At 36.8% G+C, this 14,172-nt stretch overlaps 1 protein-coding gene across 3 annotated transcripts in view; it reads left to right on the forward strand.

The window, feature by feature from the left end:
* The window catches only part of UGDH (UDP-glucose 6-dehydrogenase), a 31,508-nt gene that overhangs the window by 9,723 nt on the left and 7,613 nt on the right, over positions 1 to 14,172 (forward strand). For all 3 annotated transcript variants that reach the window (XM_024731680.1, XM_024731683.1, XM_024731681.1), the window contains 4 exons: positions 8,668 to 8,769; positions 11,331 to 11,531; positions 11,643 to 11,840; positions 12,294 to 12,441. In XM_024731680.1, the coding sequence (XP_024587448.1) occupies positions 8,668 to 8,769; positions 11,331 to 11,531; positions 11,643 to 11,840; positions 12,294 to 12,441 (649 nt within the window). The remainder of the gene's footprint in view (positions 1 to 8,667; positions 8,770 to 11,330; positions 11,532 to 11,642; positions 11,841 to 12,293; positions 12,442 to 14,172) is intronic.

A 14,172-nucleotide genomic window follows, 5' to 3' on the forward strand; every position in this document is an offset into this window, starting at 1 on the left:
GAGGGGGCCCAAAAGGGGGGGGCCCCGCAAAAAAAAAAAAAAAAAAAAAAAAAAAAAAAAAAAAAAAAAAGTGACATCTGTAAAAATTAAAAAACTGTGGATGTTTATAATATTAATTCATGTAAGTATTATATTTTGGGGTGATTGTATTTATATCAGGTAAACCTTGGATGAATAAATGGTGTCTTTCATATTCAGTGTTTAGTATCACAAATTTGTTTGAATTGGAATTTCAAATTTTCTGTGAATTTAGAGAACTCATAGTTAGGAAAATATGCCTCTATTTTATTAAGCAGGGTTCCATTTTTAAAAATTTTCACTGTAAAATGAGTTCATGATATTATGCTTTTGACATACAGAGAAGCACTTGAAAATTTGAGGGTAGCATTTTCTCTCTAACATTAATATAGTCTTTTCTCTTTTTTTTCTGAAAAGTCTTATTATTTATAAGACTCTTATCAACCATAGTCTTTAAGTGATCTTTAGAAGGGGAAGTCTCTGTAAGATAAATCTGCCTGCTATTTATAGACCTATGAATAGAAATCCATTAAAAAGTACCCATAGATTAGTAGCCACTTATCATAGATTAACCAATATCTGAATCAGGTTTAGAATTAAAAAAATAAAAGCCCTGTGTGTGTGTGTGGTAGCTTGTTTGTGCTTTACCCTTTCTTCCTCTACCAGATTAACTTCCCATAATAGTTATTTAAATACCTCAGTGTTATAGCATTTCTTTTCCTGTTATATAAACATAACATTACTACTATATTAGGTCTTGAGGAATTTTTAAAAACATTTTAAAAAACATTTTGGAAAGATAACTTGATTAAGAGCTTTATAATTCTGATATCCATAAAAGGGCTGCAAGTCATCTGAAACCTTGTGAGCCGTTATTTATATCCAGTCATTCAGTAATTAATTATGTCAGCAGTATACTCTGCTTTTCAAACACAAAATGTACCAGAATGGCTAAAATTATCACTACTGCTATTACCAAGTGCTGACAAGGATTTAGGGCAACTGGAATTTTATACACTGCTGGTCAGAGCATAAATTGGTGTAGCCATTTTGCAAAACTGTGCAGCAGTATTTACTAAAGCTGAAAATATGCATATCTGACCCAGAAATTCCACCTGTAGGTGTATATCCAACAGAAAGGCATACATTTATGCGTCAAAAGATAGGTATTAACAGTGCAATTCATAATAACCCCAGATGGGAAACAACCTAGATGTTAATTAGCAATAGAATGGATACATAAATTGTAGTATAATCCTGCAGTAAAATACTATACTGTATTTAAAATCCATGGAACTACTCCTGCATGCAAGCATATGTTTAAATTCTCACAAAAGTAATGTGTTGTCAGACACAAAGTAGTCCATGCTATATAATCCCATTTGTATAAAGTTCAAATATAGGCAAACTAATTTCTGGTGATAGTATTCATCATGATGGTAGTTTGAGGGGTTGTAGAGACTAGGAGAGGGCATACTGCAGGCTCTGATTTACTGTTTAAGGTTTTTGGGGGTTTTTTTGGCCATGCTGTGTAGCTTGTGGGATCTCAGTTCCCCAGCCAGGGATTGAATCCAGGCCTTGGCAGTGAAAGCCCAGAATTTTAACCACTAGCCAGCAGGGAACTCCCTGTTAATGTTCTTTTAATTCTTGTATGGATAATGGTTACACAAGTGTGTTCACGTGTGAAAATTGAGCTATACACTTTTCTATACTAAAATATATGCACTTTTCTGTATTTTTGTTTTACTTCAATAAAAATTTTACATAAAAACAAAATAAAAAGGTTATCTTGAGCTAGAAAAAAGTATAAACTATAATATATTGGATTTAGATGTTTTTCTTGGAGAAAAAAAAATTAGTTGGCCAGGCACATTCCCTGGCCAGATTCTTATTATTAGTACTATTTCTATTATTTGAAATCTGAAACTCTTTTTCCTAAGACTTCAGTGCTTTAAATTAAAAATAGTGTGTTTGGACTTCCCTGGTGGCACAGTGGTTGAGGATCTGCCTGCCACTGCAGGGGACATGGGTTCGAGTCCTGATCCAGGAAGATCCCACATGCCTGCGGAGCAACTAAGCCCGTGTGCCACACTACTGAGCCTGCGAGCCACAACTACTGAAGCCCTAATGCCACAACTACTGAGCCCATGTGCCACAACTACTGAAGCCCATGAGCCTAGAGCCCATGCTCTGCAACAAGAGAAGCCACCACAATAAGAAGCCCGCGCACTGCAGCGAAGAGTAGCCCCCGCTCAAGGCAATTAGAGAAAGCCTGCACGCAGCAACAAAGACCCAACGTAGCCATAAATAAATAAATAAATGGGAAAAAAATAAAAATAGTGTGTTCTACAGATATAGAAAACAAACCTGTGGCTACTAAAGGGGAGAGGGAAGGGAGGAGGGACAAATTAGGGGTAAGGGGTTAACAGGTACAAACTACTGTATATAAAATAGATAAGCAACAAGGATATACTGTATAGCACAGGGAATTTTACCCATCATCTTGTAATAACCTATAATGGAGTACAGTCTGCAAAAATACTGAGTCACTATGCTATAGACCTGAAACTAACACAATGTTGTAAATCAACTATACTTCAATAAAAATAAATAAAAACCAAAAAACCCCAAATAAAAACAGCAGTAAGCCACAAAAGAAGTGAGATGATCTGAATTTGCCATGTTATACTCTTGTTACTTTTTAATTTTTTTTATATTTTTGCGGTACGCGGGCCTCTCACTGTTGTGGAGCACAGGCTCCGGACGCGCAGGCTCAGCGGCCATGGCTCACGGGCCCAGCCGCTCCACGGCATGTGGGATCTTCCCGGACCGGGGCACGAACCTGCGTCCCCTGCATCGGCAGGCGGACTCTCAACCACTGCGCCACCAGGGAAGCCCTCTTGTTACTTTTTTAAAAATTAAAAGTTAAATTCCTCCAAAAAAGAAAATAGTGTGTTCTACATTGATATTGAATCCAGTTGGGATATATTAAAAGAGCTAAGATCTAAGATGATTTTTTTTCCACATCTTACTTGTTTTTCTCAATAACCTAGCTTTTATAAACAAAGAAACAAAAGTATTTCTTGTTGTTTCACAGTTTTATTTCATGAATAAATTTTTTTTTCTTTAAATCTCTTTTTTTTTTTTTTTTTGTTTTTTTTTTTTTTTTTTTTTGGAAAAGCCCCTTTAAATCTCTTTAAATAGAATATAAAAGATTTCAAAGTCTAGCTAGCACTGTGCTCATTAGAAGCAACTTCTGAGTTCTCAGAACTCTAATGTCCCATAATTGTATTGGCTTCATTTAATGATTGTAATTATTTGGTCTGTTGGCTTTATTTAATGATTGTAATTATTTGGTCTTTAAAGTCTTATTTTTATCTCATTTTTAATCTGTCTACTCCACAAAATTAGATGATGACAACGGAAGCAGCTATTTTAGTTCTGCACTATTTAGTTGTAGCCTGCAAAGGAAATGGAATCTTTTAAAAAAAAACAACCCAGCTCACTTTGGAGGTTAAAAACATGGCACTGCTACTTTAAAATTCTAGAAGGAATCTTTTTAACAAGTAGAATGATTTTCCTCTTAGCAAGTAAATGACTTTAGGCTTATAATTTTCATGTGTCTTTCTTACACATCAGTTGTTAAAAGACACCTGCTTAAGAAATTTATAAATCAGAAGAAAATAAATGATTTCTGTAGCAGGTATTTAAAAAGACAAAACAAAACAAAACTGTGTGTCCGAATTATCCATTTTCAAAGATTTGTTAGGCCTTTGTTCCATTTTTTGTTTATCTTATGTTGTAAAACTAACTATTCCTGCACATTTCCTTGGCCATATAGGAGATGTAAAATGTTATGTGAAATGTCAAACAGGAAGAACTATAAAAGAAGAAAAACAAAGGGCAGGTTTAACCAGAATTCATGCTGCTTTCTGAATTCCTTTATTGAGTAGCTTATAGATATTGTTACTACTTGTGATTTTATATTGATCTACCTTGGACAAGGCAAAGAAATATTTTAATGTCCAGAGAAACCTTAGATACCTTTGCAGTCAACCTCCTCCTTAAATTTGTATTCTATTATGCATTAAAAAACACACAAACAAGGGACTTCCCTGGTGGCGCAGTGGTTAAGAATCCGCCTGCCAATGCAGGGGACACGGGTTCGAGCCCTGGTCCGGGAAGATCCCACATGCTGGGGAGCAACTAAGCCCATGCACCACAACTGCTGAGCCTGTGGAGCCCGTGAGCCACAACTACTGAAGGCCGCGTGCCACAACTGCTGAAGGCCGTGTGCCACAACTACTAAAGCCCATGCACCTATAGTCCATGCTCCGCAACAAGAGAAGCCACTGCAGTGAGAAGCCCGCGCACCGCAACAAAGAGTAGCCCCCGCTCGCTGTAACTAGAGAAAGCCAGCAAGCAGCAATGAAGATCCAATGCAGCCAAATAAATACATACATACATAAAATTAAAAAAAAAATACATAACCAAGCAGATATTTGTTTTCAATGATATTATAAAAATCTATGGCATTGATTTTTCATTGTAAATACCAATTTTTCATATCAGAGAGTCTCTTTTGGTAACTAATGTTTAACTCCTGGTTACTGATAAAGAAAAGATAACTAATATGTAATTATAATATTTAATGAACTTTTGAGTACACACCCTCCTTGATACTTGTTCCACCCTCACTCCATTCAGTCCAAAACTCACTAGACTAATTGGAGAAATTGTTTTTTTGGCCTTACCCCGCGGCTTCTGGTATATGACCAAGGAATTCCCAAGATAAATATTTAGAAGGAAAAATGATCAGACTTGATTGTTGATTCAAGAAGGATGAAGTAGAGGAAGGAATCTAGAATGTATTCAAGAATTCAAGGCTGGGGAATTCCCTGGCAGTCCAGTGGTTAGGACTTAGCACCTTCACTGCCATGGCCTGGGTTCAGACCCTGGTCAGGGAACTAAGATCCCACAAGCCGTGCAGCATGGCCAAAAAAAAAGAAATTCAGGGCTGAAGACATAAACTTAAGATTATTCAGGAAGTTAAAAAAATAAATTTTGCAGGCAGTAGTTAAAATCAGAGTAGTTGAGCTCTCCCAAGAAGAGCCTGTAGAGAGAACAGAGCGTGGGGTCAAAATGCTAATGTTTGATGAGGGGTGGAGGAAGAAATGCCTTAGAGAAGCACTGAAGAGTAGTTCAGAGAAGGTGAACCAAAAACCAGAAGAGTTTTAGTAGTGCAAGCTCCATAAAGATGTATATGTTTTGATTATGAGTGATGAACACAGTGACCAGTACTTAGTAAGTGCTCAACAAATATCAATATTTGCTGAATGAATGAGTAAGCTGTCAATTCTGCCAAACACAGGAGAAATAAGAACAGAGACATACTCATGAAATTCGGTATTATGGGGGCCATTGTAACTTTTACAAGAACAATTACAAAAGGTAGGAGATTGAAGTGAAAGAGTGTAGGAAATGAGTAAGACTCTTCTTTTAAAAGGTTTAATTAGAAGGAAATAAAGGGGGTGGTCACCGGAGAGGGACACAGGGTAAAAGCAGCGATTTTTTTTTTTTATTTATTTTTGGTTGTGTTGGGTCTTCGTTGCAGTGCGCCGGCTTCTCATTGTGGTGGCTTCTCTTGTTGTGGAGCACAGGCTCTAGGTGCACAGGCTTAGTAGTTGTGGCTCGTGGCTCTAGAGCGCGGGCTCAGTAGTTGTGGCACATGGGCATAGTTGCTCCATGGCATGTGGGATCTTCCCGGACCAGGGCTCGAACCCGTGTCCCCTGCATTGGGAGGTGGATTCTTAACCACTGTGCCACCAGAGAAGTGCAAAAGCAGCGATTTTTAAACATATTTTTTCCTATGGTTGATAAAGAATCAAGCATGTTAATAAACTAAGGTAGACAAATCACATAGAGAAGGAAAGGTCAAAAGTATGAGAAGAAAGGGGCTAATTGATGGAATAAAGTCTAGAAAAATAGCAAAGATGATGGGATCAAAAACACCAGAAGAGGAATTGGTCTTGAAAGCCTCTTTCTCAGACTGGAGGGAAGTAAACAAGGGTGGATGAAGATACTGTCTTTTTGGTGGGAACAGGAAATAAAAGTGACTGAAACGTTGGTCATCTCAGTTGAAGGTGGGATGCCAGCTACTCTGAAGAAGATGTAGTGGAGGTTGGAGCAGTAATCTCAGAATGAGAGGACAAGTAAAAAAGTTACCAGGCTACATTGAAAAAACCCAGCTAAATGTACTTAGGGTCCATGAATTTATGTGTTCATTGTGGTTCTTTCTAGTCTTATAGGCTTATATTTTATGGGTCAAAACTATGTTAATAAAAAAGTAGTCATTTTTACCACCTGAGAAGTAAATAGTAATGACTATCAGATGAAATATGGTAATAAGATATTCAAGTTTTTTCTCAGGCAACAGCATAATAGAAACTCTTAATATTTAACAATGAAGGGAATTCCCTGGTGGTCCACCGGTTAGGACTCCACACTTTCACTGCCAAGGGCACGGGTTCAATCCCTGGTTGGGGAACTAAGGTCCTACAATCTGCACAGTGTGGCCAAAAATACCCAAACAAACAAAAAAAACCAATGGAAACATTCTGTTTTGTGTTGCCATATTTATTGAATAGTCATTGCTTTTTTGTTAACTTTATTCATTAAAAAAACAATGTAATAACTACTTCTAAAAAGCCAAAATGGATAATTTGCTTTGCTTTTTCTGAGTAAAATGAAAGCTAATTTTATCCTGTGAAAGGATTTTTCTTCCATAAAATGTGCCATATAAATTCTAAATACTAGTTATGAAAATTACATAATGAATCTAATAAGAGGTAGAACCTATATTATCAACTGCTTCTGCATCCAGTTTGGATATCTACAAATATCCCATTGATTTTAACGGAATAATGTAGTTGTTCATTTTGAGGTCTTATTAAGACTTAGTATAAATTCTGCGTTGCTCTGATTTTAGGTTACTTTAATTAAATGTTAGGAGATTATATAGGATTGAATTAAATCTTCTCTGTAAAATTCCAACTCCATAACCTTTTACTCTTATTTTCTAGAACCTAGTCAAAATAACTAAGGAACCAGTTGCCATAATTAGTGACACTATATTCATGGTGCAGTGGTTCATATATTTTGCCGGTCCTGTTATACATTTTAGCCAAACTAATAGAAATTTTGAATTTACATTTTACACTTTCTCTGATTGCTTATGTTAAAAGTCCACAGAACCATGAAGAAAAGTGGATTACCTCTGGATATAATTCTAGACCTATGCCCCAGAATTGACTTTTTATTTTGCTATATAGTTTTCTATACATCCATAATATTTTGGATATTATTTGAACCTTCTCTCCCAGGAGAGAAGGTCTGTTTTGCTTTGGTTTTTAAGAATTCTTAAACATGTCCTTCCCCTCCATGGTTTATTTGAATCAGAATCCAAGTAAGAGCCATATATTGCAATAGATTTGTATCACTTGTGTCTTTTAAGATCACTATATACATATATATAATATATATATATATATATATATTTTTTTTTTTTTTGCCTCACTGCACAACATGTGGGGTCTTAGTTCCCCAACCAGGGATCAAACCTGTGCCCCCTGCAGTGGAAGCACAGAGTCATAACCACTGGACCTCTAGGGAATTCCCTAAGACCACAGTTTTTTTAAAAATTTTATTTATTTGGTCGTGTCGGGTCTTAGTTGCAGCACGTGGGCTCCATAGTTGTGGCTCCAGGGCTCCTTAGTTGTGTCTCACTGACGCCTTAGTTGCGGCATGCAAACTTTTAGTTGCAGCATGCATGTGGGATCTAGTTCCCTGACCAGGGATTGAATCCAGGCCCCCTGCATTGACAGCGTGGAGTCTTATCCACTGTGCCACCAGGGAAGTCCCAAGACCACAGTATTTTAATCTCTCTCTGTTTTTCTCTTCAGTTTGTTTATTGAAGAAACCAGGTTGTTTATCCTGTAGATAAACAGATTTTGCTGATTGGACTGGTCTGGTCAGATTTAGACCTGATTTTTTTGGGGGGTGGAGGCAAGAATACTTGTTAGGTGGTGTTGTACAGCTCAAAATTCTTAATTATATCTCCTGTTAAATTGTATGGGAAAAGTAACAAATTTTTTAATAGAAGTGTTTCTTATAATGGGACTTAGAAAAAATATATATTTATGTGTAGAGTAAAGACTGTTTCACAACCACTCTGAATGGCCTGTATTCTATGGCCTGAATTCTTGGGAGTAAAAACCTGTATTCTAGTGACAATGCAAAATCAAATGTTTGCTTGAAACCACAAAGACTTTTGACTTTTCTGATGATTGTGTTGATACTTGGAGTTAATTGTTAACTCTTATGAAGAAGTCCAGAACATGGTAAAGAATGACATGCATTAAATTAATCTGCTGCTTTAATTGTGGCAAGTTCAGGTTTGCTTTATTTGTTACATAATGTACACCTGATGGCCTTCGGTACCAGTATAATCTTTGATTTTTCTACAGAGGTGTTATTTGAGAGCAAATCTAGACCTTTAAATTACACATGACCTTCCCCTTAATGAATGTAAGTCATATGGGTTATCTCATATGACTGGTAAAATGTATGTACAACTTCTTTTCTTTTTAGCCAGGACTAAAAGAAGTGGTAGAATCCTGTCGAGGAAAAAATCTATTTTTTTCTACCAATATTGATGATGCCATTAAAGAAGCTGATCTTGTATTTATTTCTGTAAGTATTTTCCTTTGCTGTGTGAGTTTTTATGTATTCTTGTCTATATAGAAGTTTCATTGTATTTTAATAGTAAAGCCATTGGTATTAAGCCACAGCATTACTTAGTATAGAGTTGTCCAATTGAATTTTGATTATCACTAACTTTATCCAACACTTCACCAAACTATAATCATCTGATCATTTCAGATCATTGAACAAATAAGTTCAGAGAAAGTTTCTAATATGAGATCTAGAATTAGGAAGTGCTGGTAACATGTGAGCATGTATGAGCACATATGGTGATAGTATATGTGTTTCATCATTTCTTGTTTCCACTGCGTGGTGGAAGTGAGATAAAAAGAATCAGGTAAAGTTTGCTGCAAACTTACAGGCATCTCCGATTTAGATGAGTTTATGTTCCAAAAGTCATTTTAAATTAATTATTTAGAACTTGGCATATGTTTGTTAGGTTATTAGGCTAGTCCACAGACACCTTCATCTCATAATAGGGCTTAACTGTTTTACCTTTGTAATGAAACAAGTAGAATGAATGCTTGGGAATACCCTCTGATAATTCAATATTTGAACCAAGGTAACTTTTTTCTTGCTGTCCTGGTAACCATCTACTCAAATATTCTGTGTGTGATGGTATAGTTATCACCAACTGGTGGCTGAGCTAAGGTGTTATATGACCCAAGACCTGTACAGCCTTAAGGAATAAAGGGAAAGCCGGTGGTGTGAGCTTTGACTGGGTTCCATGAGATAAACACCACGGGGTCCATAGAGCAGAGATGATGTTGAATTGATTGTGTGTTGAGACAAAAGCAGTACTGTGAAGAAATAGGAACTCCAGAAGAAAGTAGTAATGAAACCCTTGGTAAAACTGTGTTATGAATTCAGTCTCTCTTTTTAAAAATTACTTCAGAGAAAATTGGTGCCACTTCTATGACTCATCTACCCAATCTTCTACTTAAGCTTGCAGGAGGTTAGGGTAGAGGCATAGAAAAGGAGAAATTATTTTGGAGTAGCTAGATGCTTGGAGAAAATCAAGAAGTTACCTTAATCCAACATTTGGATAACCATAGCCTGGAATAGGAATAGGGGACTTTTCTATACGAAAAAAAATTTTTTTAAGTATCTATTCTTAAGGCAATAGAGTTCACCTTAGTGTGGTCCGGCACAGATAGCTGATTTTACGCTTGCTTCTCTGCCGATCTAGCCTGAGCTGCCTTAAATCTTTCCAAGCTATTACTTTGTGTGCCTGTTAGGGTAATTTATTGTAGTATAACTCCTACCTAGTTCCCATTATTCTCTGCATCAGTTTTTTTGTTTTTTTTTTTAATGTGCTTGTTGTGTACTTTTCATTGTGGAAAACACCACACATACAAAAAATGAAACCAACAATATAGTGAACCCCATTGTCAACAGTTTTCATGGCTGATCTTGATTTATTTACTACTTCTCTCCCTTTCCTCCCACCCCAGATTACCCAAATTTTTTTTAGGCAAATTCCAGGTAGAAATAGTTTTATACCATTGAATCAGTTTTCAACCATTATCTTCATTCAGAGCTCCTTTCCCAGGGAAGCCATTTGATCATCCCCATCTCTCGCATGTTTCACATTATCCCATTAACCATTTTTGCCCTTCTGTGTTCCACTGCACCCTTACTTCCACGTCTAGGTCTTTTCCTAAGTTGTTCCATGCGTATAAACCACTTTTTCCTCCTGCTTTTTACACCTCAACCCAATCTTCACGTTTTGAATTATTTTGGCTTGATTACTTTATTTAGTCTCCCATTAAGTTATAAGCTTGTCAAGAGAAGACAGTTGGTGCTACTTACTGGTTCAAAAATTATTCCTACATAGAATTTTAGACTTTTCAGAGTACTTTCATTTTTACGAGAGTGTTATAAAACTTGTGTGTTAGATTTTAGAGAGTGTGTTATTCTCATTTTCCAATGAGGTCATTGAGACAAAGGCAGCCACACTTCTCCAAGTTTACATGATACAGCTAAGCCAAAACTAAATGCCTAGACTCTGGACTCATGATTTATTTTTCTTTCTATACGATAGTCTTTGTCCACATAGTATTCTGTATCCTGAAGGCGCTAGATAATTTCTAGCTCTAATGAGCCAAGAAAGCATTTGTGAATGATACTGCAGACATTTTTAAAAACCTATTGATATAGGCCTATAAAAAAGGAGAATAAAAAGGAATTTAAAGTTTAGTTTTAAAGACCAGGATAATATATTACATACCATCAAGAGAGGAAGAAAGAGAAAACTTACATTTCATTTCAGACTGTGAACTCCTTTTGGAGTCTCTTTCATCTTTATATCTGCAGGCTTAGCTTGGAACCTGCCTGCCCTGATTCTGACACATATATAGTAGCTTCTCAACAGAAATGTACTGAATGAGTTCTCATAAAATATTATTTCCATGGAACTAATAGAGGGTGAAACCAGGGCTCCTGATGATGCTAACTTCCCAGTTGACTAGTCAGTTGATGGTCCAGGGCATATCTTGAAATCAGTGAATATCTCATACTCTGTTCTTAATCCTGTATACTTTAATCAGGTGAACACTCCAACCAAGACCTACGGAATGGGGAAAGGCCGCGCAGCAGATCTGAAGTACATTGAAGCTTGTGCTAGACGCATTGTGCAAAACTCATACGGGTACAAAATTGTGACTGAGAAAAGCACAGTGCCAGTGCGGGCAGCAGAGAGTATTCGTCGAATATTTGATGCAAACACAAAACCTAACTTGAATTTACAGGTATAAAAAAAGGAAGCATTAGAATCTGGCTCTTCTTATGTAGATATTGATGCTTTAAAGTTGTCCATAATTAATTCTAGCTTAAAACTTTCCTTTGCATTGGGAGTCTAGGTGCTGTCCAACCCTGAGTTCTTGGCAGAAGGAACGGCCATCAAGGACCTGAAGAACCCAGACAGAGTACTGATTGGAGGGGATGAAACCCCAGAGGGTCAGAGAGCTGTGCAGGCACTGTGTGCTGTGTATGAGCACTGGGTTCCCAGAGAAAAGATCCTCACCACTAATACTTGGTCTTCAGAACTTTCCAAACTGGTTGGTACACAGCACTCAACTCTCTATTAAATTTAAAGCCAAGGACTTATTTCTGTTAACCCTGATTACACAGGTACTTTCTTAATATTAATAAAAAGATATGCTTTTGAAGATAATATTCTTGTATATTATGAAATAATATTCACAAGGGGATCAAATATTTGGGTATAAAATATTCTGGAATATGTAAAAGAAAATAGTAATTACTATTAATGTAATTAATTAAAATAGTAATTAAAAAAATCACTCTTTCCCTTCTTTTACCCTTTCTTCATCATCTTTCTTCTCTAATTTAAAACATTTTCCCTTACCAACCCACCCATTGCCTCCGAAAATTGAGCCCATCAGTAACTTTTATATCTCCCTCAGTAATTTGGATCAACTCAATGAAATATAATACAGATATATAAAATTTTTATTTTAGCTCATCGTATTCTTTTTTTTTCTTTTAAGGCAGCAAATGCTTTTCTAGCACAGAGAATCAGTAGCATTAACTCTATAAGTGCCCTCTGTGAAGCAACAGGAGCTGATATAGAAGAGGTGGCAACAGCCATTGGAATGGACCAGAGAATTGGAAATAAGTTTCTGAAAGCCAGTGTTGGTAAGTTGAAATTTTTCTGTACATAAAGTAGGTTCATTTAGCTAGGTCTCTAACTTTAAGGAAGCCTTTGCTTAACTTAAATGCCCTTAAAATAATGATTCCATTATACATGTAGGCTTCAGCCTATTAGGAACTTTCTAAGTGAGGCAACTGTTACCTATATTGTTTAAGAATTACTGACTGATTGGTAGATAAACATAGTTCAATGTTTTAGGAGGAATATATTAGTATTTTGTTAGAACATTTAGGTAGAATAAGTTTGGGAGACCACATAGGAAATCATGTAACACCTTACTGAAGCAAATAGGAAAAAATTCCTTATCATTTGCTTTTCCTGCTAATACAACTATGGAAATGTGACCTTGGTGAACTACAGTCAATCCTCATTATTTGTGGATTCCATATTTGTGAATTAGCCTACTTGATAAAATGTATTTGTAACCCAGCATCAATACTCATGTGGTGATTTGCAGACATGAACAGAGCAGCAAAAAATTTGAGTCACCCAACACATATATTCCCAGCTGAAGTTGAATAAGGCAATACTCATACCTTCTTGTTTTAGCTCTCATACTGCAGATATGTGCTCTTTTTGTGGTCTATTTAGTGCTGCATTTTTGTGCTTTTTTTCCTGTGATTTCACTGTTTAAAATGGCCCCCAAGCATATTGCTGAAGTTTTGTCTAGTGTTCCAAAGCATCAACAAGCTAGGATGTGCCTTACACATGTGGTTTGATAAGCTTCATTCATTCAGGCATGAGTTATAGTGCTATTGGCTGTGAGTTCAATGTTAATGAATCAACAATATTTTTAAATAAGGTGTCTTTAAACAGAAATACACATAAAACAAGATTATGTTGATCAGTTGGCAAAAATGTGACCAGAAGCTCACAGGAACCTAATGCTGTATTTCACCTAGGAGCGGTGCTTCAGTATTTGCTAATTCAGCGTTTGTGGCAAATCTGTAGAACATAATTACTGAGTTTAACAAGAACTGACAATGTTTCTTTTGCATATAAGTTAATAAGATTGATGTAAAGGTAAATAGAGTCTTTTACAGATTGGGCCATAGACAGCCTTTCCTGTATTTCTGGGGCTTTATGACATTTCTCAGTACTGATTTCCCTGGCCTTTTGTATCTTTCTGATAGTTTCTCCTAGTGGCCATTTAATAAAAATAGCTCCTATTTACTGAAGGCGTATTATGCACCAAGTTCTGAACTTTATATATCTTAATTATTAATCCTTATAACTGGGACTTCCCTGGTGGCGCAGTGGTTAAGAATCCACCTGCCTTTGTTATACAGCAGAAACTAACACAACATTGTAAAGCAATTATACTCCAATAAAGATGTTTAAAAAAAAAAAAAAAGAATCTGCCTGCCAGTGCAGGGGACATAAGTTTGATCCCTGGTCTGGGAAGACCCCACATGCCATGGAGCAGCTAAGCCTGTGAGCCACAACTACTGAAGCCTACACACCCTAGTGCCTGTGCGGCAGGACTACTGAGCCTGTGCCCTCTAGGGCCTGCATGCCGCAACTGCTGAGCCCGCATGCTGCAACTACTGAAGCCCGTGCGCCTAGAGCCTGTGCTCAGCGACAAGAGAAGCCACTGCAATAAGAAGCCCGCGCACCGCAACGAAGAGTGGCCCCTGCTTGCTGCAACTAGGGAAAGCCCATGCGCAGCAACGAAGACCCAACACAGCCAAAAAAAAAAAAAAAAAAAAACTTTA

This window comes from Neophocaena asiaeorientalis, unplaced genomic scaffold, assembly GCF_003031525.2.
Source record: "Neophocaena asiaeorientalis asiaeorientalis breed wild unplaced genomic scaffold, Neophocaena_asiaeorientalis_V1.1 scaffold39, whole genome shotgun sequence".
Lineage (NCBI taxonomy): Eukaryota > Metazoa > Chordata > Mammalia > Artiodactyla > Phocoenidae > Neophocaena > Neophocaena asiaeorientalis.